The 23,588-nt window shown below is 47.5% G+C and overlaps 1 protein-coding gene across 4 annotated transcripts in view; it reads left to right on the top strand.

Annotated features, from left to right (window-relative positions):
• Positions 1 to 23,134, top strand: part of EPHB2 (EPH receptor B2) — an 86,874-nt gene extending 63,740 nt beyond the window's left edge. The window contains exons 6-15 of one of the 4 annotated variants that reach the window (XM_085305173.1): positions 5,445 to 5,607; positions 6,277 to 6,385; positions 6,609 to 6,673; positions 9,386 to 9,508; positions 9,943 to 10,190; positions 10,856 to 11,071; positions 13,932 to 14,081; positions 18,168 to 18,361; positions 19,065 to 19,220; positions 21,873 to 23,134. In XM_085305173.1, coding sequence (XP_085161299.1) covers positions 5,445 to 5,607; positions 6,277 to 6,385; positions 6,609 to 6,673; positions 9,386 to 9,508; positions 9,943 to 10,190; positions 10,856 to 11,071; positions 13,932 to 14,081; positions 18,168 to 18,361; positions 19,065 to 19,220; positions 21,873 to 21,981 — 1,533 coding nt within the window. In that variant the 3' untranslated portion in view covers positions 21,982 to 23,134. Of the gene's footprint in view, positions 1 to 5,444; positions 5,608 to 6,276; positions 6,386 to 6,605; positions 6,719 to 9,385; positions 9,509 to 9,942; positions 10,191 to 10,855; positions 11,072 to 13,931; positions 14,082 to 18,167; positions 18,362 to 19,064; positions 19,221 to 21,872 lie in introns of all 4 variants that reach the window. The other 3 variants (XM_085305171.1, XM_085305172.1, XM_085305170.1) reach the window with 3 other exon arrangements.
• Positions 23,135 to 23,588: the final 454 nt, after the last annotated feature.

The following is a 23,588-nucleotide window of genomic DNA, read 5'->3' as shown; positions in this document are numbered from 1 at the left end:
GGAGAAGGTGGTGCAAAGCTTTGCATGAAGACGTTGCTTTTCTTGTTGCAGTTGTCCCTGTGGGTGGCAGTGCCTGTTATCCCTTCAGAGCCCAGCAATGGGTGTGATGACGATGTTGGCTGCTTAGGTATYGCAAGTATGTGTGAAAGAGAATGGAAGTCTCTTGGTCCTCCTGGAGGACCTTCTTCCTTCACTTGTCCAGTACTTGCAGCAGGTGGACMAGTCGTGGGGGGAGCTAGGTAATCAGGGTCCAGATCCAGGGCCTAAATTTTYCCTTCACCTTTGGGCCATTAGTGGGGAATGGGAAAGGTAGGGATGCCACAGAGCACATGTTGTGCCAAGGTGGACCACACGAGCTAACTGGCTAGTCTTTGAGGTTTGGTGGCATGCTGTCAGTCAGTGCATTTACACTAAAGGTGAGTTCGGTACTTGTGTGTGGCAGTCTGAACCGCTGTAGCTGTGTGTTGTGCCGAAGAGAAGCTGGGCTGGACTCCTGTGGTGAGTACCTGTTGCACCAGAGTGCCCCTTCCACCTCCTACCTGCCCAAGAGGGCAGAGAGAGCAGCAAGCCAGGGTTGTGGCAGGGTATGCATCTTATGGGATGTGAGGAAATCAAGGGACAGAAAGTGCATGGCTGCTGAGGGACCTGAAGACCATGTTGATGTTGGTATGCACTCCCAGGACCTGCCAAGCTCTCTGTGGCTGCAGACTGCACCCGTGCTACTCAGGGGAGATGGGGAGCGAGGAACAGATTTCTCCTTCCAGGAATCTGCCTCCCTGCACTAGAGCTTATAAACTATACATTAAAAATTGCAAACTAATTAAAAAGCTTTATGATTAAATGGGATTGAAAATATTTTCCCAGCAGTTGCTGGAAGAAATGATTAATCCCCCCCACTGCATGCCTGTGACCTATTTTCTCATCACCAAGAGCCAGAGGGAGAACAGGGAGGGGGGAGTTTCTTTGTAAGCTGTTAAATAGGTCCTGACCTATATTGCATAAATCACAGCCATTTATTTGACCCTTGGAAATGATCCCAGAATACGTAGCAAGATGGATGAGAAGGTAACAAGACAGATCTGGAAAGCAAGAGGGGTCCTTTCCCCTGGGACACTCTGAGTAGAGAAAGAAGATCTCAGGGAGGTCATTTTCCTCCTCTTACTTTCTCTTACTCTCTCTCCCTCTATCTTTCCTCCCTCTCTCCTCTGTTTTCTGGGAGAAACTCTAAAGAAAGAATTTTTGTCTAAAGGGGAAGCTGCTGTTCATGGCCTGGTTTAGTGGCCAACCACAGGATGAGCAGCTATTTGCCACCCTTCTTGGAGATTAGGGGGACAGCGTGTCACTCGCTGTAGGGATAAGTGGCCCGAGCTGCACTCAAGCAATGGCTTACGTGGGAGCAAGATTGCGAGTAGAGCACAAGCCCTGCCAGAGAGGCTGTTCCAGGCTTGGTCCCTCAGCTTGCTGAAGAGGGGCAGTGCCACGTGCCGGTGCTGAGGCTCTTGCTGTCCYGATATCTGAATGTCTTGGTCCATTTCTTGCTAGTGCTTTGGTGGAAGAAGAAAGGTCAGTCTTTATCTCCTGCAAGCAGGATGAATGTCGTTCTTGGAAGGGAATTGTTGGCTCAAAGTTTAGATGTATCCAGTCCAGCAGCAAACAAATGTCAGAGGATTTAGAAGTATGCAAAAAAAAAAAAAGAAAAAGAAAAAGAAAAAGAAAAGAAATAAGAAAAAAGAAAAAAAAAGTATAAACAGGAACTAGAGGTCAGTACCTGGCCAATGGCAGTGGGTTTGTCTCTTTTCCAAAATGCCTCTGTGTTTGTTAGCCTTTACTCTCATAGCTCTGAAGTCCCAGTCATACACACATAGTCTGATCTCTCAGCAATTGCCAATAGCTTGTATTTTCTCATACTTCAGATRGTGAGTCGAGCGCTTTGGATGCGGGATGCTTCCCTTCAGCCAGTTCTGAATTTACTGTCTCTCCTCATTTACTGTGCCAGTTTATCTACATATTAAGGGAGCATCTCACTTGCAACTACCACCACCACTCTTCTAATGCCCAGGCGCTAGTTTTACAGTGTCATCTGGAGAAGGCGTGACTCATAGCGGAGCTGGTCAGCACCTCCTAGTTGCTCAGACAGTGGTACTACAATCTGCTCCGCTGTCTCCTCCATCCTGTTCTTTAGGCATCCTGACTTCTGATTTGCCCTTTTGAGTAGGGATTTCCACGGAGTTGTCCCTCCAGGCGTCTCCATTTTTGCATTTTCAGCAAYATAGTGATGTTATTCCCTTTTCTGTCTAGTTGGCAGAATTGAATCTCACATTAATCTAGCCATTGCAGTGCTGAGTTTTGAAAATTCAGAGCCATTGACTTGATCCCTGGAAACAATCCCAAAATGCATAGCTTTGGATTTGCTGTGGTCTTCCCCTGTTTCTCATCAATATTGCAATTGGAATCTCAGTCTGGATGCGGTGTGTGACACATCCCAGGTGTGCTCTCACTCCATTGCCAGTCTGTACAGATGTGATTTTCTTCCAAAGTGTTTTATTGTAAACTGTCCCATGTGCTTCTGAATGTTCAGAAAATATCTCTGGACTTGGTTGAATTATTTCTAGTGGAAAATTTTTCCTGTTAGAAAATTATATTTTATTAGCATGAAAACAGTTCAAATGTAAGTATAGTARCATATGCATCTTAGATAAAAAGTGTTTTGGCTCTTCCTTTTGAATTGATTCTCTTCTGTATAGAGACATAAAATGAATTTAAAAGTTAGAATAAGTTCATTGGCGTTAACAAAGRGAGTGTTCGCATTACCTGAAACAAAAGTATATTTTGTTGTATTATAAACAACATTCTTGTAATAACRATTATTTAAAATTATTTAAAATGCCTGTACAGAGGCATCATTATGATGTGCAGGATGAAAATGGTTTCCATGAGAATGCACAAAGGACAATAAGTCTCTTGAATGGATTTGCAAAATTTGCAAATGGGTCTAGTTCTGCACGTCCTCACCAAGGGACACATCTGAGCACCCACCCGGCCTGCAGAAGCGGCAAGCGTTTCTATGCAAAGGCCGCTTTCTGAAGCTCTGCAAGGTGCATTCAGTCCGTGGTGGCAACTTGCGTGAAGGCCTGGTCCCCTTTGAAGAGCAGATCAGCAGGATTTCCTAGCAGGGTTTCCTAACTTSTCCTGCCTCACGGCAGGGACTGACTGCATTGCTTGTGCAGTTTCAAACACTGCGAAGATTAATTAGCATTCCTCATTAGGTGAAACAGTTGGGCTTAGCATATGCAGCAAGCTGCCGATTTTGCAATTATTTGAAGACGTTCAGCYCAAACGTGTTAGGAGATGCAGGAGCCCTTTACTATGTGGAAGCAATGCTGGCTAACAGGTTGTGGTGTGGCTGAAGGGTAAGGGAAAGGGCAACTGCAGTAGCTGACAGCTGGTTGGTACAGGTAAGAATAGAGCTRGGTGTAACCTTCATGTTACCCGTGAGTTCCCAGCATGTGCCCAGGACCCATCCCCAGAGTGGCCAGCGACACCCTGCTACCAGACCTGAGCAGCTCTTCTAACRCACCTGATCCCACAAGATCAGATGTGTGCTGTGATTTGGCACCCAGCCTTGGACTAGCTTTGTACATGTGGCTCTGTTTGCTCCAGRAACTGCAGCAGATTGTTGCCATGCAGACTCACAGAAGAGCTGTCTGCCAAATGAAGTTGGTTGACATTTTTCTTTGGCTTTTTTTTTTTGGCTGATAAAACATGACTTTTTGGAAAACAGTTTTTGCAAGTCCTTCAGGCATTTTCCAAAGACTATCCATTTTTCAAGAAACCCTTTTCACTGTTGATCAGACTTGAGTTTTAGCTCAAATTTGGCTCGAGGTAAGGGAATCAGATGAGGACTCAGAATCAAACCTCTCAGGAAGTAAAAAGTGTGTTATTCTGAATTAGTATTTCCAAACTCAAACCACAACAGGAAAAAAAGGAAGAAAAAAATGCTGCAGAAGACAAGGCTAGGTGGGCTGGAGAGATGGCAAAGGGACTTTATYTTTAAGCCACCTGGAATGCCAGGGTCTGCAGGAGAGGTTCAGAGGGGTAAAAGGGCAAAAGTATTTAAAGTGAAAGAACAGGTTGCCAGTGGGATGATGTGTTTTTTCTACCAGTCCCTGCCTAGTTCACATGAGAGATGAGATTGTGTCATTGGGCTGGTGAATATTTGCAGAGTGGGAGTTCCTGAGTTTAATAAGCCCTTTGCAATAGCTTGAAGTTAGTAGTTTTCCCGAACTCTCGGGTAAACTTGCCAAATCAGATTTTGAACTGCCAGTTGCTGACCTGTTCCAATCAGTGATCCAGCCAAGCAGCCTGACCTGCCAGACCGGAGATATTACAGGAAAGGATGAACGCTTTCAATGTAGCTGCAGAAATTACATTCAGAAATTTGCCTCCTTTCATGGTCACCTGCACTCACAGCTTGGCTTTCCTAAGAAATTTTTTTTTCCAGGAAGATCATTCTGTTTGCACACATTGCTCTTTTTGCACWGATTTTCAGGAGTTTTGTAGTTGTCGGACACCGGGACACTTTCCACTGCTCTTAAGAAGCACCCCATTCATTGGCTTCTTTCATCGTCTTCCGTTGGCGTGTTTCTGCATCCCTCTGCAGTTCTGGTTAGCACAGTGAGACCCTGGACCATCCGCTGGTGCTTCTGTATGCACAGCTATGCAAATCCTAGAGGCAGTGATGGTTCTACTACCCACACTGGTATAATTCCATCTGTACTGCTATTGACTGCTCAAGCCAGAGCTGTCAAACTGGACAAATAACTACACACAAGGAGCAAGACAAAACTTTGAAAGGASTCTCATTGCCACTTTTGAATATGAGTGTGGGTTCCTCATTTTTTAAAAGCTAGCCATGGCAAAGCAGGAACAGGGCAGAGGGATAGTAGCAGGACTTGTCTACCCAGATTCCAGAAATCTGTGTTCAGCTGGGTTCTAGTTACTGCGCAAGCAAAGGGAGATGAGGAAGAGCAAATGGAAAGGGTCTGAGGTTGGATCAGACACAGAAGGAGAGTATGAGGGAGGAGGACAATGCTAAGAGAAAGTGGATGCAGAAGATAGAAGCAGTTCCCCTACTCACTGAGTTCAAGGTTTGGAGAAGCTAACTCAAGTTTGTAGCTAACACCTTCCTCAGGGCATTTCTAGCCATGTGCTATCCCAGTGATGCAGTTAGTCATATACATTCTTCAGTGGCTCCTTGCCTGGGGGAAGAGTCAGGAAAGTGGCCTTTTTGTTCAGCCCCATGGTCTCCCTATTCACTGAACCTACGCCATTTACATTGCTCTTTTCTTCTGTGTTTCCTTCTAGACATATAACACCTGATTCTGGAGCAGGACCAGGTGCTTGGACTCTTGTTTTCTGATGATAGATCTGTATTTTCTTGACAGGATCTGAGTGAATTAAATTCAACAACAGTGAAGAGCCCCACCAACACTGTGACAGTGCAGAACCTCAAAGCTGGCACCATCTACGTCTTCCAGGTGCGGGCACGTACCGTAGCTGGTTATGGCCGGTACAGCGGCAAGATGTATTTCCAGACCATGACCGAAGGTGAGTCTTCAGCTGCTGCTGTGTAATGGTGATGTAGGACCCAAGGTTGCAGRGAGACTTGCGTGAGAAGGAGATGCACTGGCAGCAGTGCTGGTCCCCTAGCTGGTAGTCTCATCATTGACAAGTCAGATGCATTTACCTGATACAGGACCTGGAGAAAAGCATGGGCACTTGGTGGTCCGTGCAGGGAATCACGCAGACTAGGCCAATTTCTGCCCAAGCTCTGTTGGCACAGAGACCTGTTCACTCGTTTGGATTTAGAGGAAACAAAATTTCATGCTTCTTGTCTGTATAGCTGTCAGTGACAAATACAGAGCTAGTGTCTTTATTTACTAAATTTGTACTGTTAAATAAAACAGACCAAGCCTGTTTTCTGGCCCTGAAGCCAGATATTAAGGTAGAGCTTGCATCCACAAGCCTAAGCTTTCCCACYCCAAAAGGATAGCTCCATTGAACCTTGCTCTTGGGGAACAGTCCCTGTCACAGGTGACCCTGAGCAATGCCTAGAACAACGGTAGCTGGCCCGAGCCAAAACCATGCCAGGAAGCATGTTAGCAGTGCCCAGAAAAGGCAGGCCAGTGCACGGGCCCMTGTTCTAGCCTTGATGTACTTATGAGCGTAGACCCAGCCTGCGCTGCAATAACCTGTTCCCTCCACCTTGTGTATCAGCTGAATACCAGACCAGTGTCCAGGAGAAGCTGCCGCTCATCATTGGCTCCTCCGCGGCAGGACTGGTGTTCCTCATTGCTGTGGTCGTCATTGCGATTGTGTGCAACAGGTAGGTCAACCTGAGAGCCTGACCTGCGCTTGCATGARTCTCCAGACAGGGCACCAGCAGGCTGTGTGAAAGGGCAGCGAGGAGAGAGAGAGGGAGGCAGAGGTGCAAGAGTGGGGGATGGAGAGAGATAGATTAAGGGGAAAAAAGGCATGCTCTCGCAGTCTGTATTTCAGCCGTGGCCTGACTCGTGCCCAGCACTCAGGACTCCCTTTCTTTCCAGAAGACGGGGCTTTGAGCGTGCGGACTCTGAGTACACTGACAAGCTGCAGCACTATACCAGTGGCCACAGTACGTACCGCRGCCCGTCAGGCTTGGGGGTCCGCTCTCTCTTCGGTTTGTGTTCTTGTTCACTCATTCCTTGTGTCGTGCGGGAAGGGTTCAGGCCCACCTAGCCAGGCTCTCGTGTGCATGTTGAGAAAGAAAGAGCTCTGTTGCTGGCCAGGGCTTTCAGAAATAGCGCTCAGATGCATTCTGATCCCTGCCCTGAGAAACTTTCTGCCCTTAGGACTAAAAAGGTGGAGCTCTTCCAAGGAGCTGTTGGAGGGGTTTGAACTGTTATATGCCTTTGGCTTGTGTCCAKTTGCCCCACCATGTCAGCATGCATCTGCTGAATCCTACCTCCACTTCACCTTCCTAGACTCCTACTGTAGCCCACGATTCACACTCCTGAGCCTGCACGTTGCATCTCCTGTAATCACAACTCAGGCTGGCAAGCATGGTCTAGGTCACCCACTCATGTCACCTCCCTCTCCCACCTCCAATGCCCTGTGTAATCTAGATCCCTGCCCTGCCTGGTAGAGTCCATGCTCTCTGGACACACATCCTGTTGGGGGCTAACCCTGCTGTGGTTCATCCGTGCATGTTCTACAAACATCCAATCCACACCCCTCCATGTGCTTCTGAAGCCTTACGCTCTCCTGCTGTGCAGCCCCTATGACCCCACCTTTTCTTGCAATTCGGATTCCAGAGCTTTGCCTAGCTCGTAGGCAGCAGCAAGACCCTTACCCTGACTCACTTGCATCCTGTGGAGTGCTGTCCTCCCTGCGAGAACCGACATGCATCTTGGTGCCTTTGCTAGAGCCCGTCCCAGTGCTCCCGGAATCCCGTCCCTCCCTGCAATGTATCTCTTCCAACATACCTGTGCATTGCAAGGCACTTGTTCATATCTAAATTTCCTATTTTCAACCTCACTGTGCACTTGATGGAACRTTCTGTAAAGCAGTCTTCACTTTCTGACTCTCTTCAAGATTGAACTCTTACTCCATCAAGTACCAGCTAGACCCTGTCTCATCCCAGTGCCTCCTCATTCTTCCCTGGCTGCACGTCCTCTAGAATTCCTTTTTCCCCCCTCCCTAGAGACCTGTCGCTGTAATTCTGCTATGTTTAAATCTCAGTTGTTACTTACCTCATGTTATACTTGCAGCTTCAGGATTTCTGGCCTTTTTACACCTGTTCCTGTACGGACCTGGGGCTTATCCAAAAATGGTTGTACCTGGAGAACACCACCTTCTGCAGTTACACCCAAAAACATCTCCCAAGAGATGGACAGCTGAATTGCACCTCTGAGCCAGAATAGCAGTGTGCTGGCTGGTGTTGCTAAAACTTACCAGTAAAAATGACTATCTTAAAGAAAAATTATGTAAATGCAACTCTCAGTTGTTTACCAGTCCTTACTGCATGTGTAAACATACATTCACACTTTCTCTTAGGGTCTGGTGCATAACATGACAGCTTCAGGCTGGGACGGCATTAATAGCTGTGCCTTCACGACTGTTGAAATAGGCTAGATGCCACAGGATCCAAATGAAGTGATAACAGGCTTGGGGGGGCTTTTTAGCCACATCGTCACTCAAGAGACTGATCCAAGGCTCAGTTTCTCACCACTGATACCCATGGAGAGGCTATAGTGTTTGATTARCAAATTGCTATGGCTTGGGGAGCCTGTGGGTCTATGTGTGGGCAAAGGGGCAGCATGTGCCTCAGTTTATGTCCCAAGGCACATCTTCATCATCTTCAGGCTTGAGTCCTGCATCCCCTCTTGTACATTCCCCTATCTGTGATAWGATGGAGTATTAAGGAGGAAGCCACATGCAAAGAAGGCTGGAGAAGGGGCTGAGCAGCTTCCTGCTATGTCCTAACCTGCTGCAATATTAACCTTAGGCMGGCACAACACAGAGGTGCCCAGTGTCAGTGTGGCTCAGGCGCACCAGGTTAAGCCCTCTTCAGGGGCAGCTCAGTGTGCAGGAATCACCACATCATATCAGATGCTCCCAGGATACCTAACACCTCTTTTTTGAAGAAGTGCTCACTGCTAATAAGTGGGATCTCATTACAGCCTAAGAAAAGCAATATTTCAAATATCTTGAGTTTGAGGCTCAGGGAAGCCAACCTGATCTCTGCAATAATCCTCTTGCAATGCTGCACTGCATGGTGGACGTGCTGTGATATTGGTCTGCCTAAGCACCATCTCCCAAGAGCAAATGATTCTCTTGCCCTTCCTCTGGATCTGTTTAAGCCAAATCCTGCTGCAAAGGATTCATGCTTCTTCATGATCACAGTTTGCGGTCCTAGCTCAAGATCAAGCCCCATGCTGCCCCAACCATGGCTTATGGGCCCAATGTTCACCAGAAGGCAGCCTGTGCAAGCTTGGCTCTGCATATGCTCTTTCTCAAATTGCTTTGCTGTCTGTTTCATGCCCTTGATTATGTGACTTACTGAGGCCAAAAAAGGTGTTCACCGTTGACAGCATTTCTGTCTCTCATACACATGCATCAGTGCGCACRCCCCCCTTACGCAGACATGTGCACCCAGATGCGCACACGCACAGATGTGCCTGCACATGCTCATACACACAGGCATATGCACACGTCCCTACACACACGCTTGTGCACACACAACCCCATGCACACATGCACATGTAGGTTATATTTTTTCACAATGTAACTATCAGCCATTTCATTTGCATCTGTCTGTCTGACTCTCTTCCTCACCTTTATGCAGTGACCCCAGGGATGAAGATTTATATTGACCCCTTCACCTACGAAGATCCAAATGAGGCTGTCAGGGAATTTGCAAAAGAAATCGATATCTCTTGTGTCAAAATCGAGCAGGTGATCGGGGCAGGTAGGTAAACTGTGAATGTCTGTCTGGCCCTCAGCAGTACGCTCTCCGTCGTGCCTCAGGTCCTGGTGAGGATGTGTGTGTACTGGSAAGACTAGAGAACGAATTCACCATAAGAGAGTTTCAGTAAGGTCTTACACTTAGCCCCAACCTGCCTCAACTAGCAAGAACAAGGTGGTCTTGGAAGCAGGTCCAGCGCTGGAGACAAGGACTTCTCCCATGTTTAGGTACAGAGTAGTGTCCAGTGCTCCTCACCAAGAAAATGCATTCACCTAGAGGGAGGCTTTTGGTATAGAAGCGGGAAGAAGCACAAAACGTGTCGCATGTGAATGGCTCAGGGCTGTGCACAACTGGAACCCTATAGAAGAGTCCCTCAGTGAGGAAGGCAGAGGTCTGGGAGGCCAACACACCATACCTGTTTCTCTCTTTGCTAACAGGGGAGTTCGGTGAGGTGTGCAGTGGGCATCTTAAGCTTCCTGGCAAGAGAGAGATCTTTGTGGCCATCAAGACCCTGAAGTCTGGTTACACGGAGAAGCAGAGAAGAGACTTCCTGAGTGAAGCAAGCATCATGGGGCAATTCGACCACCCCAACGTCATCCACTTGGAGGGAGTGGTGACCAAGAGTTCTCCAGTCATGATCATCACTGAGTTCATGGAGAACGGCTCACTGGACTCCTTCCTACGGGTATGAGGTTCTAAGAGCGTACTGCCCCAGAGATGTGCTGGGCCGGAGAAGGGTTTGAAGGGGGGAGGGTCCCTGTGCCTGTGGTCCTGTGACAGTATAACACCATTCTTCACTGCCCAGTGTCCCCTGCAACTGGGACGGCATAGTGGCAGATGTGTACATGCACATATTCAGCTGTACCCTTAAGYTGTGCCTACATGTGTACCTGCCCACCGATACACTTACAAACTCTGCTTCTGTGAACATGAAGGGACATTCTGCTATTAACTTTATCGCTGCAGAACCTCATCTTCAGCTACTCTGCCTAAATATTTATAGGTCTCAATCTGAGATGAATAATTCATTGTGTTGAAGGGAGATAACCTGCTTAATAGGAATAGATTAGCCGTCCTCAATCCTCCCGTGCAAGGTATGCTAGAGCTATTGCTCTTGCATGACAGCACCCATCGGTAGTGATGTCCGTAGGGGGTGGGAGGGTGACTTCTAGCCCCTGTGGGCTCTCCACTCTCCACCGTCATGCTTTGAGAGGGAGCTTACAGTTCTTGTGGCATGACTACGTCTTGACATGCTGTATAGACAGAGGCTACTTGCTGTTTCTCTGACCTCATGCCATGGTAAGCTATGAATATGTTCCTTTCATGTGGACTCTTCCTCTCTTCCCCAAGCAAAATGACGGGCAATTCACCGTGATCCAACTGGTGGGCATGTTGCGGGGCATCGCGGCAGGCATGAAGTACCTGGCYGATATGAACTACGTGCACCGGGACCTGGCCGCCCGCAACATCCTGGTGAACAGCAACCTGGTCTGCAAAGTGTCTGACTTTGGCCTCTCCCGTTTTCTAGAGGATGACACCTCCGATCCCACCTACACCAGTGCACTGGTAAAACTGCTCTTCCAAAGAGGGAAGAATGGGTGTTCAAGCAAAGAGAGGGAGATGGGAGGAGTCCCTGCTGACAGGTTGGGATTGCTTTTGTTAGGGTACTAAGAAGGGAAAGAATGTGTCAGATGGGGAAAGACCCATGAAATGAATCAAGAAAGATTTTTCTCTTGCAAGGTCCTGCCCAACTGTCATTCCAATATCCACTGACAGGGAAGGGCCCTATAGTCATTCCTATGAATAACTGAGCATTTTTCCAGCCATGTTTGCACCCGTGTCCCTGATAAAGCCCTTAGCTGGGATTGATGCATTGCATCCATCCAGTGCTGGGGTCCTCCAAGATGCCAGCCTGACAAATGTGTCACCAGGGCAGCAAGGGTTAGTTTTATCCTGCCACTGTCCAACTCTGCTGTCTGACTGTCTAGAAGGCAGTGATCCTTCTGTGTGTCTTGTCATGGACTCAGCCCCAGAAATTATGTATGTGAATCCATGCTTGGCAAAGCATATTCCAGATACTTGCTGAATTAAACAGAGAAAGAAACATTCTCGGCAATGGCCTGTAACTCCCTCCCAGGGATGCTGCAGTATCAGTGACGTAASCATCACTGAGGACTCATTGCCTGTCACAACTGCATAATCTACACCAGGGCTAAAGGCTAATTTTATGACTGTTAGTGTTCAGTAAGGCTGCAGCCAGKAGTTTTCATAGACGTCATTGTTCATAAGGACAGACAGCATCACTGCTGTCATTCAGCATAACGCCTGTGACAGGATTTTTGGAACCAGCCGTGGTAGACCTGGGGCATGATCTGTAAGAAATTACGTCTCCTGGATTTTTTGGAGCTGCCAATGATATCTGCCATGGCTCTTAGTGAATTGCAGTGGTGATCGATTACCCAGCACCTAAAAATGTGCACTTACCTTCACTTCTGAACCTGCGTAGCTTCGCACATCAACCACTGGCTTTTATAATAATACAGTCATCCTACAGGTTTTAGGAACATTAGCAAAATTTATTTCTCCTGGAAGTATTTGCACATCATGATCCTTATGCCTATTAACTTTCTCTTTGTTAAGCTAAACACACGGGAGCTTCTGTGTTTTTTATTCCTATTATTGTACTTGTAGGTAGGTACAATAGGGGGTGGGAGATTTCACTCATCTCACTGAAATGAGCTCCCAWGAGGCTCCTCCAAATACCTACATTCTGTAATTCCCATTTTAAGACTTATTTTTTACAATTTTTAAATCCACTGCTTGTGAGGATCTCTGTARAGAGCATGCCTGTCTGTGAAGACGGAGATGGAGTGAACATTGCCTTTGTGTGGAGAGCTTGGTCTTCCCCAGTGTAAGAAAACAAGTTATTTCATCTGAGGTTTGTGGCTGTAAAAAGTTAAAGGAACACTATATTTTTTCATTATTTTAGCATATGTAGGATCTGAGTCCTTTTAATTCCTAGAAGACCCCTAATAAGATATGATAGTTACCCAGTGACAAAATATAGTCTTAATCTTCTCACAGCCACAAACTTTGGATAAAATTGTTTATTTTCCAGCACAGGGGAAGTCCAAAGATGCTCGTGGGAAATGAGGAGGCTGCAAGGGCTTAAGCAGAACATTGCAAAGCCCGTGGCCACATGCTGTGTATGTGCAGTGTTGTGCACTGATGTGCGTAACGCCTCTCTGGGAGGAGAGAATAGTCCTTCTGATTTCTGCAGAGCTGCTGTTGCCCAGCAGGATCACTGCAAACCCAGTTCCTCCCATCTCTCGTTCAGTACCCAAGCATGCCATGCTGAAGATGTTCACTCCACCTCCGTCTCCAGAAACAAGCAGGATCTAAGACTGCYAGATTATACATGTATCAGCAAAAAGACCCACACGTGTGGAGCTGAGGAGGATGGTATATCACTGACTTTTAAGGGCCCACAGATGGAGAACGATTGAAGAGGATGCTATTTTAATTCCTTTTGYTGTGCTCCTGAAATAGCTAGTTAACAACAAAAGGATGGAGGGAGATTTAAAGGGGATCAGTTTGGATTTTTTAAAATTCTTAGCCATTCATTTTTCCACAAAAGGCTCTACGAATGTAATGGGCRTTTTGGCATGCCAGAGATTACTATAGCAGTAGGTAGTCAGGACTGACAAAYTAAATTGTTCATCGGCCCTTTCTGATTTTTCTCTGCAACGTAGAAGGGGGCAAGTGAATTCTGCCCAGTAGCCTGGCTGTTCCAAACAGTAGMCGTTGGCTGGTTTTGCAAAGAAAGACAGTTCTGTGTGGTCTTGTAGGGTGCACATTATACTGGGACAACTCTGCTGAGGGAACTGTGAGATACCTGTAATTACACTCCAGATTTATGGCTTGATGACCTGGGAGGTCAGGAGGAGGGAGCTGAGCTTGCTTAATAAGATGAAGAGGARGCTGAGGGGAGATGTATTAGTGGCCTGCAGTACTTGAAGGGCAGTTGCAAAGAAAATGGAGCCAAACTCTTCCCAAGGGTGCCAGATGATTTAATAAGGGGCAATAGCCTTGAGATGTTCATGCTGAGTATTAGGAAAAGCTTTTTCTCCAAGAAGGTAGTGCCCAAGTACAGCCCTGAGACAAGTTGCCAGACAAGTGGGAGATTCTCCATCCTGGAAAGTTTCCAAGACTTGGCTAGACAAAGCCATAGCTGTCCTGATCTGGTGCTAGGCATAGCCCTGCTGTGAGCAGGAGCTTGGACCAGAGACTACAGAGATCCCTTCCAGTAATACTTCTAGGATTTTTCCAGTTTAAGGGGTACAAATATCCTGGACACCATTCTTTTTCAGTTTTTCTCAATCTTTCTTTCACCATCCTCTCTGTTTTGTTTTGTTTCTTCCTGCAGGGCGGGAAGATCCCAATACGGTGGACGGCGCCTGAGGCAATTCAATATCGAAAATTCACATCAGCCAGTGATGTGTGGAGCTATGGAATAGTCATGTGGGAGGTGATGTCATATGGCGAGCGGCCTTACTGGGATATGACCAATCAAGATGTAAGTTATTGAGGACCCAGGCGCAGAAACACTGAAATCAGGAGCAGACTGCTAGGCCAGAGCTCCTTGCATGGTTACAGCTAGTCTCAGCCTGTAGCGTGGCTGAAGCCTTCTCCAAATGTGGGAGATGTGTCCAAAGTCAACCCTTTCAGAAGAAAAAATGGAGATAACTTCTGCCTTTGTTCTGGTCCAATTGTGCTGCTGTGGCAGAGGTTAGAGACTGTACAAGACCCACAGAGATAGGATAAGGTTGATGTGAGCAACCTCAGCTGTAGTTGACAGATACCAGGGAATATAGGGAGCAGACAGAAAAAGAAGTGTTCCCACTGTCCCAAGAGCAGTGGAGATCCAAAAAGTCTAATGGAAATGGTCACTGATTAAAGCAGCTTCTGTGAAAATTTTGAAGAGCACCAGGATAGTACAAAGCCAACTTCACCAGGCTGCTGTTCGTCAGGCTGGGGTAGAAGAAGCACCATGGGCTCTTTGGCATCATGTCTGCAACTCTTCTCCTCATGCCCTGCTCCARGCCTCCCATGCAAAACATTCCCAACTCACCTACACTGTCCAGGAGCCGTGCCTGGCTACTGCAGGAGCAGGCAGGTCTCCATTCATGGAGACCACAGGCATTGGTGAAATAGCGGTCTGTCACRAGCACTCCTTGCTCCCGGGTGCCAAGAATTTCTCGGAGCTCTTGCCTCCATGCGAGGGGAACTTATGGCTGCAGTCCACACCTTCATCATAAAAATACCACTCTCTCTCCATTTCTCTTGGCTTCATAACCTGGCTGGTCAAACACCAGCTGTCCAGCTGTGCAGCATGCTAAGGCCTGCACATGTGTGTCCAGAAGCACCCTTTGGTGTGAAGGCTCCCAAAACTCCAGTAATATTCTCTCTCTGATACATTGCCCTTCTTCACAAGGTCTAGGCCTTGTACACCATCAGCATATAAAAACAGTGTCCTGGGTAGACTCTCCAGTGTACAGAAAGTTTGTCCTCCTGCTTGTCCACTCTGCTGCAAGTCCTGGTCTTGCAAATCTGCGCGTTACAGCCTCAGGCTTCGTTTKGAACTGCTCCTGGGCAGCGTGCTGGGACCTTTTCATTTGCCACCTCCATCTCCATCAGCCTATGGGCTCCTGAAGAAGTGCTCTACTGCAGGGAGGGAGACAGAGGCCCAAGCTCCTGTCTGACTCCCGCTCCCTACCCAAAGCACCAAATCATAGCATTTTCAAATCAGTATAATTCCATTCATGCTGTTTTCAGGTTTCTCCAGAACATGGCGATTTCCTTCCCAATGCCCGGTGGAGAATTTGTTCAAGTGAGCCCCTAAGGCCTGAAACAAATAGATGATACCTTAGCACCGCTGACTACTCATGGTCTTGCCCCAGTCCTTGCCCAGGCCCTGGCACACCACAGAAGTATTTTCATAATTCTTTGACCCACAACGAAGGGAGTTAAGGGTATGCCCTTTTCAAGGGCTAATTCCCTTCTCATTCACATCAGGGCTTTGTCATCCCCTGCAGCCTTACACATCTCCTCTAGCCAGGTGTCACTGCCCTTCTCCCTGCCCCAGCATCCTTCTATGAGCTTAGCCCTCTGCTTTCCTCATCCCTTGTCCCTCCACCCTTCGTTCTCCTGTGGATCCCTTCTCTTGCTGCGAGTCCTCTGTGCTCTAGCAGCGCTGACTGAGCCGGCGGCGATGGTGGAGCTTGTGCCCTTCTTGTCAGCACAGCCTGCTGCGTGGCATCTGCTCCCCCCGCCTCCTCCAGCCTCTTCTCCCCCTTCTCCTGCCGCAGGACATCGCACCCCAGAAGCTGTCACCACTTAATTGCTACTGGTCCTTCCTGCGAATTAGCACGTGCCGGATATTCACTGCAGATTAGCCTCCTGACCCTCGGGTGTGAACACCCGGGGAAGCTGGGGAGAGGAGAGGAGGCAGCAAGTGTAACCTGTGCCCCCTCGCGGGATGTGCCTGCTGGCAGCAAGGCGGGTGGTTTATTGGGGAATTGTTTGGTCAATGCCAGAGCCAAGAGCCTGATGCCTGTGTGATGATTCTCCCCAGCCCCGCTCCCCCTGTGTGTCCGCTCCCCTCCTTTCTGTCTCGGATAGATCCGCCATCCAGAGAGAGAGCTGGGAGAGGGGACAGTTTGCATCTCTCAGGAGAGTCCCTGAACAGGAGCCAAGAGCTGCACAAAGCCCACTAGCGATTCCTCAGGTTAGGCCTTTACAGGCCCGGTGGGGGCACCTTCTTGCTTGGCCAGAGCTGCCTCACGGAGGAAGGGATGGGTGGGAGGACTTTTTCCATCTGGCACATTTTGGCAGCAGCGGTGCAAGCCCCCATCTGTCTCGGATCAGCCTGCCCAGCACCTTGCCCAAGCACATTAATATCTGCAGCAYCCTCCTCCTCTCACTTCCCTGGAGTCACAACCAATCTTAAATCCTACCAGATACCTCACCTCACACCCTGGATTGCTTGTCCTGGATCTGCCACCCACGCTCACTTGGAGTGGCAGCTTTCTACTCCCACAGCACCTCCAGTGTCACCTCTCTGGCACCCCTTCCCTGCTGCTCTCCCAGTCCCAACTGCAGTATCTCTTATTTTCTCTATGCAACAATTCTGCTCAGCAGTGTACTCWCCTAGAAGTGGTCCAGACATGGCTAATCCTTCCCCAGGAGGCTGGTACAGCCCTGAGATAGCTCACCAGATAAGTGAGGGGTTCTCCATCCTTAAGAGTATGCTGGACAAAGCCGTGGCAACTCTGATAAGTGTAGAGGGTAATCGTTCTGTGAGTGGGAGATTGAACAAGCGACACCAAGGTCCCTTCCACCAGCCCCACCACGGCACGGTTTTCTCTATCTCCCTTTCTCCTTTTTTATCATTTCTGTGGGGAGCTTCTCATTTCAAAGGATGGTCCCTGAGTTCAGTCACTGCAATGCTTTCGCTTTTTGTTGCCACACACAAGCCTGTTTCTAGTGTCCARGGCTCCTTCTGCTCTCCTGTCAGAGGAGCATGTGCCCTGGGAAGAAATGCTAGAGCTCCATCCTCTTTGATTATCCAGGAAAGGGTGGTAGACTGCAAGTGCAGAGCTGGAGGTTCCTTTGAAGAAGATCCCCTAGTCCCATATGTGTGCYATTTCCCTTGTACATGGCAAGGCTGAATGTTTTTGCAGCTTCTGTGGTGCAGCAAGGAGAGATCAAACAGGTGCCAGTCCAGACCTTCTTGCACTGGCCCACAAAGCTGCCGATTGGCTTAGATGATGTGTGCTCCAACCCTTCTCTGCATGCTTTAGTAAAGTTCTCCTGCATGCGGCTCTGCTGACCGAGATCTCTGTCCTGCCCTTCTGTGTGGATGAAGCAGTGCTCTGGTTTGCATGTACGCAGGGCTGTGGAGAAATTCAGCTCTCACTGCTGGCGCAGCACACCCAGCCCAGTCCCATGATATGACAGTGCTGCCTGGAAGGGCTAAATGTCGGCCAGGGTGTGGGAGAGAAAGGACTACTGGGGGAGGAAAACAGGGACAACTYCCCTGCCTACAGCTCACCCAAGAGCAGACCCTTCCTTCTATGGGGGTGTTCTCTTTCCAGTGAGATGTTTTGGTGTGCTGTGTACCCTGGTATCGACACAATAACGGTGCAGCCACCCACCAAGAGCATGGACTCTTGACTAACTTTCTCATGCTTGCAGCTGCAGGATCACWCATTCTTGGAAAGGTAATGGAGATGGCCTCTTTCCCCAGATYAGGAGACTGATAGACATGGCTCATCACAAGTGCTTGCTGTTGGCTGATCAAGGCCAGAGGACTTGTCTGATGTCACTTCAGTGTCACTTCAGAGGACACTGCAGAAGGCAGAGGGCTGGGATTTAGAGAGAGTGGAGGGTAGGGCATTGCTACAAGAAGAGGTGGCCGAGATGGGCAGCAGTAAGTGGAGAGAGAGCAGCTTTGTTGGACTATGGTTGGCCATGCCAGTCACCTTCAGGAGGTGAGGAAAAAGAACATGGTGATTTAAATGCGTTCCTCTTTGGCCACCTCCTCCTTTCYGGGATGAAGGCACTAATCCCATTGCACTGACCTCTTTGTCTTTTCTCACAGGTGATAAATGCTATTGAGCAGGACTATCGACTGCCACCTCCTATGGATTGTCCAAATGCCCTGCACCAGCTAATGCTTGACTGTTGGCAGAAAGACCGAAATCATAGACCCAAATTTGGGCAAATTGTCAACACCTTAGATAAAATGATCCGAAACCCCAATAGCCTGAAAGCCATGGCACCTCTCTCCTCTGGGTATGCATCTCTGTCTTTTWCATGTCCTTTGGTTTCCACTTGTAGATCTGCTCTCCTGCACGGCCTCGTAGACACCATCTTTGCATTTCTCTAGCTATTGTAGAGGCTGCTTGGTCTGTGTTGCTTGGTWCTTTATAGGAGGGGAAGTTAGAAATAGTCATTCTGGTTCCTCTCCTTGGCCAGCATTGGTTAGGAAGAATACAGAAGGCTCCTTGAGTTGGAGAGTGTGTCCTCTACGCAGTTAGAGGAGCAGCATGATTTTATGCACAYGATTGCTGGATGGGTATGGTTGCTTTGGTAACCCAGTCCCATGCATTGGAGGCAAAGAAGGTTTTGTCAGGCRGTTTGAGCTTTCCCTGAACTGGAGGGATGCAGCAACTTGTGGAAAGCACTGGTCCAACTCTGGTAATGCACTGGCTACTCTGTTCGTCCAGAATTTCAGGGCTGCACCCCATCATCTTCTCTTTGATTGTTCCTACCTCTCCTGGGTGAACTGATCCAGAAACAGATTTACCAGCATTCTTCCCTGGTGCTCTGCACAATCCCTCCCTCAGCTAGTGCTTTCTGGGTGGCACTGCCATAACTCACTGCAGTGCTGGCAGTTTGAGTCATGCTCATCCAGGTCCCCCCTGCTGATGGAGGGTGCAGAAATATATGCGCTTGCTGCTGCTTGTTCTGCTCATTCTCCATTTCTGTGTTTCAGGATCAACCTTCCTCTACTTGACCGCACAATCCCAGATTATACCAGCTTCAACACTGTGGATGAATGGCTGGATGCCATCAAAATGAGCCAGTACAAGGAGAGCTTTGCCAGTGCTGGCTTCACCACCTTTGATGTAGTATCTCAGATGACTGTAGAGTAAGTGCCTAGACTTCTAGTCCCGAAGTAGTAGAAGAAGCCTCMACAGTTTAACAATTGACCATTATTAAACTATTTTTATTTTTTATATGACATAGTTTTACTTTTACAGAATGTTAGAACTGCTAGCTTGTGGAACCACTTTTGGTCTATTCAGTTGGTGCAGAACCTCTCTGTTCTGTTCACTCTGACTCATCTCCAGACTGGGTATCAGATTGCATATCCCTACTGTGAAAATGAAAGTCCCCCCTAGGACCTCCAAACTGCCCCCATGGAACAAAGCAGAACAATGGAGATTTCAGGCAGCATCAGGCAGTTTTCCAGTGACTGGAGAGCACTTTTGGACTTGGCAGTCCTCTTTTGGATGTGCGACTTATTGCTGATTGAAACAAGCATGTTGCAAGCAAATTCTGCTTAAGAAAGGCCTCTRAGGGCTCGGATGGTTTCAAGTTTATTCTGAATTGTCCTGTAGCCACTAAAAACTTTCTTCAGTGGCAAAATTTTAGCAAGTTCTTCAGAGAAAGCAGGCAGCTGAAATCCATTTGTGGTGCAGTCTGAAATCTCTTGAGGCTAGCTGAGGCTTTCATGCCTGTGAAAGATTTGTGGCTGGTTGCAGTTAGCTGTAGAAACTCTGCCTTAAAAAGCACTAAGCATTAAAGCCATCTGCAAGTGCCACAATGTCTCTGCGCCCAGTAAACTAGGAAGGTTTATGCCTGGATTAGGTGCCTAATTTCACAGTTTAAAACTACCACTCAATCACAATTTATTCACAAARCAGCCAACCTGATCTCTTTTGGCTTTTTTTATTGTTATTTCCAGCCAGGAAATTCACGTGGTGGTTTTGAATGTTTCAGTGTAACCTTGGTACCACCCCAGGGCCCTGGAGATGACTTTGGCACACTTTAGGCTCTGTTCATACTRCAGCGAGAGGGCCCAAGTAGTCTGAGAGACAGAGGAGGAAAACTGATACCAAACTAACACTTCATACCCATGCCACAGCCCAACTCTRCCCAGTTTGATGCTTGCTGTTTGCAGTCTATCTAAAAGCACATGCTTCTGCCGACAGTCCGAATAATGAAGCCTGTTTTCTTCATGGACTTGTTCAGTGTGCCTTAAATGATGCTTCTTCTGATTCCTAGTCATGTCCATCACACTATCTTCCAACTCCTCTTCATTTGCCTTCACCCGAGTAACAAGAGTAGTGTCAGCTCATTCCCGTGTCCCCATCAATTTTGGCAGGCCAAGAGAATTTCCTTTTTGTTTGGAAATCATGCTAAAACCTTACTTGAGACCACCTTCTAATCCTTGCTGGGCTTTGCAGAAGGAAGTAATCATGTAAATGGAGTTGAATTGCCATAAGACACTGTTTAAATGTGAGAGACATTGTGAAGTTTAAATGTTTACTGAAGGCTGCTTCAGTTCACCAAATCCAGCAGATTTCAACACTGACCCATTAGTAAGGGTTCCTGCTGGTTTTTCTGCAGACTGGGACAGCTAGGACACCTAAGGTCTGTCTCTGGGGCAGAGAGCTTAGGAAGGACAGGGCCATGCAGGGCCACAGTCTCGTTCCAATTAACAGACATTAGGGAAAAGTTTGAGCTTTGTTCCTAATCAGAACAAAAACAAAACTTAAGGTAGCAAAGTTCCCCAAGGAAGATGTCTGCACAGTAGGGGGTGGGGGGAACGGAAAACCTTTTCAGCAAGACAAGCAGTCACTGTGAAGGACACCGTCCCTGGTGCCGGTCGCATGATGCACTAGCGGGTTTCCWGTTGCTTTGCTGAGCGAGAGTCTGAATGGCAGCAAGGCTGTGGCTTGGATGTCCACTGGCAGGTTGATCTCAGAGAGCGTGGGCTGAAGGCTGCTCTAGCTCACAGTAGTCTCCAGTCGGTTGACACCAGCCAGAACATGCAATCCTGTGGCACAGTCACCTGCCCAGCTTTCCTTCTTTATGCTCCTTTTTCTTTTTTTGACCAAAGAGAGACGAGGTCTGAAGCACGCTGTCATGTGTCACTGTTRCGCTGGAGGATTTCTCCCACCTTTCCTTGGGCTTCCATTCCTTGCCCAATGACTCTGACGCAAAAAACGTGCAATGATTTTGCCACACTTCTTTTAAAAAGTCCATTCCTAACACTCAGGGGAGGAGAAAAGGCAACGGAAAATCCATATAGTTACAGTATCAAGTATGGGTCAAATCTCACGAATGTTATCTATTCCATAGCAGAAAGAGTTCGTGACTGAGATTTATTTGCCACTGGGCAGATGAGTTGCAAACCCAGCCAGAGTAATCACAGATAGGACCAATGCAGAGTCAAACCCACGCTCTCGACCTGAGCTTCATTTCTCCCAGATGCCTAACACGCATCAAAAAACAGAAGCAGTGCAAAAAATGTCACTAACTTGCCATGCTTTAGCAGAGAAGATAAGTTGCAAAAGGTTATCACTTCATGGTCTCATCAGAACAGTGTAAGAGTAGTAAGAACGGCCGTCATCCGCAAAAAGGGAATGGCATTCACATCACTGAAGGTGTAGCAAGCACATCCTTCCCACGTGTCTCCAAGAGTGGAAAGATTGGGCTCATGAAACAGGCTGGTTCAGGCATTACAAAGTTTCTTTTGATATTTATTTGATTTTTGTTTTTTTCCCTCCCCAAGGGACATTCTGCGAGTTGGGGTCACTTTAGCAGGACACCAGAAGAAAATTCTGAACAGTATCCAGGTGATGAGAGCACAGATGAACCAAATCCAATCTGTGGAGGTTTGATAGCTACACGTCCTCATACTCCTCTTCCTCAAGGCCCTGCTCCCCTTTGCCCCTGTATGTCCAAGCTCCAGTTCTTGAGTGTTCTGCATGGACCAGAGACAGGCAGCTGCTCTGAGGATCATGGCAACAGGAAGAAATGTCCTATCATCAATAATGAGAAGTCGCCAAGAGCTTCTAGAATTTAAGCAATGGAAAAAGGGAACAAAAAGACAACTATTTTGAAAAAAAAAAACCTATGAAATATTTTTAAATAATAATAATAAAGCAATTGCATTCTTGAAAAGGGCTCCAAAATCAGTGGGAGTCTCCAAAGGAAGAGAAAAAAGCAGCTTCATCTGCTTCCTCTTGCACAAGGCTGCTGCAGCTGGGCCCAGACATCTCTGGAGCAATGAGACTTTTTCAAGAAGATGAACACAAAGAAAAGTCATGGGAAGCACTTCTCTTTCTCATGTAGGATGGCAACTCTGGGAAAGTCCCACAGCCAGCCATCCTTCCCGAAAGCCCTTGTTAGCAGATCAAAGGGGAGAGAGCCGAAGCTCTTCGGTGCTGTGGAACCAAGTGCATCTCAGAAATTGATGGACTTCTTCAAAAGCTGAAGATTTTTTTTTTAACAAATAAACTGAGACTAGAAGAGGCTGTTTCTGACAAATAAGAAGGAATCTGTAACACTCGGGGGAGGGGTGGGGATGGGGAAAACCAATCCTTTTTACATCTCTTATTTTCTCTTGTCATGGAACAGTTTTGAGAGTGACAGTTTCCTAAGGGTCCGTCCATCCACCCTCCAATGGCATCATTGTCTCATACATATCATATGCACAAGACTTTTAGTGATGTCCTCACTAGATGCCAATGATCTTTTCCCAGAAGACTTCCCAAGTACAGTATGTAGTAGTTTTTGATTACAAATGCTGACGTGTACCTTTATTTTTCAGTTGTTGTTGTTTGGAGATTTGTCCTTTTACCTTGTTTTGTTAACATCAATTTGCAAGTTTGGGGTTGGAATTTTTTGGTTGGTTGTTTTTCTTTTTTTTTTTAATGAAAAAGAAATGACATTTCCAACCATCATATCATTCAAGAACTTAAATCCTTTCCTTGTGGAAGGAGATATTGCAGCTTATTGACAATATGCCAGGAGAAAAATTTTTTATATGCACATTTCCTCCTGTTTGCTTGTTTGTTGTTCTGCAATTTGTCATGGCCTGACAGATGTTTCTAACTGTTGGGCTTCCGAGTGTTTGCCAAGATGAAATGACCACCTGCTCGATTCAGGGCTGCTAATGCAGGGGTGAGCAGCATCACAGAGGGTGTTTTTTTTTTTGTTTTGATTTGTTTTGGGTTTTTTTTTTTTTTCCGGGGGGGGGGGGAGGGAAAAGCAGGGGAGGGCSGATGGGTTGCAGGGAGGGAACGATGACTCCACGGCTGGCTGTCAGAGCCCCTTGGAAACGTGTAACCGCTTAGAAAGGTCAGAGGAGGCTTGGTGCACGTAGTGCAGAAAGGCAGGGTAAGCGCTCCGGTCCTCTAAGAGGAGCTTGCGGTGTGTGCGTGGTTTCTCAGAGTCTGGACTGTGCTAGCAGCCAGGTTGCGGATGGTCCGCTTCAGTAACCAAA

The sequence above is a fragment of the Rhea americana genome, unplaced genomic scaffold, assembly GCF_003343005.1.
Source record: "Rhea americana isolate MKP2758 unplaced genomic scaffold, rheAme1 scaffold_217, whole genome shotgun sequence".
NCBI lineage: Eukaryota > Metazoa > Chordata > Aves > Rheiformes > Rheidae > Rhea > Rhea americana.
This window is presented reverse-complemented; position numbering and strand designations above follow the sequence as displayed.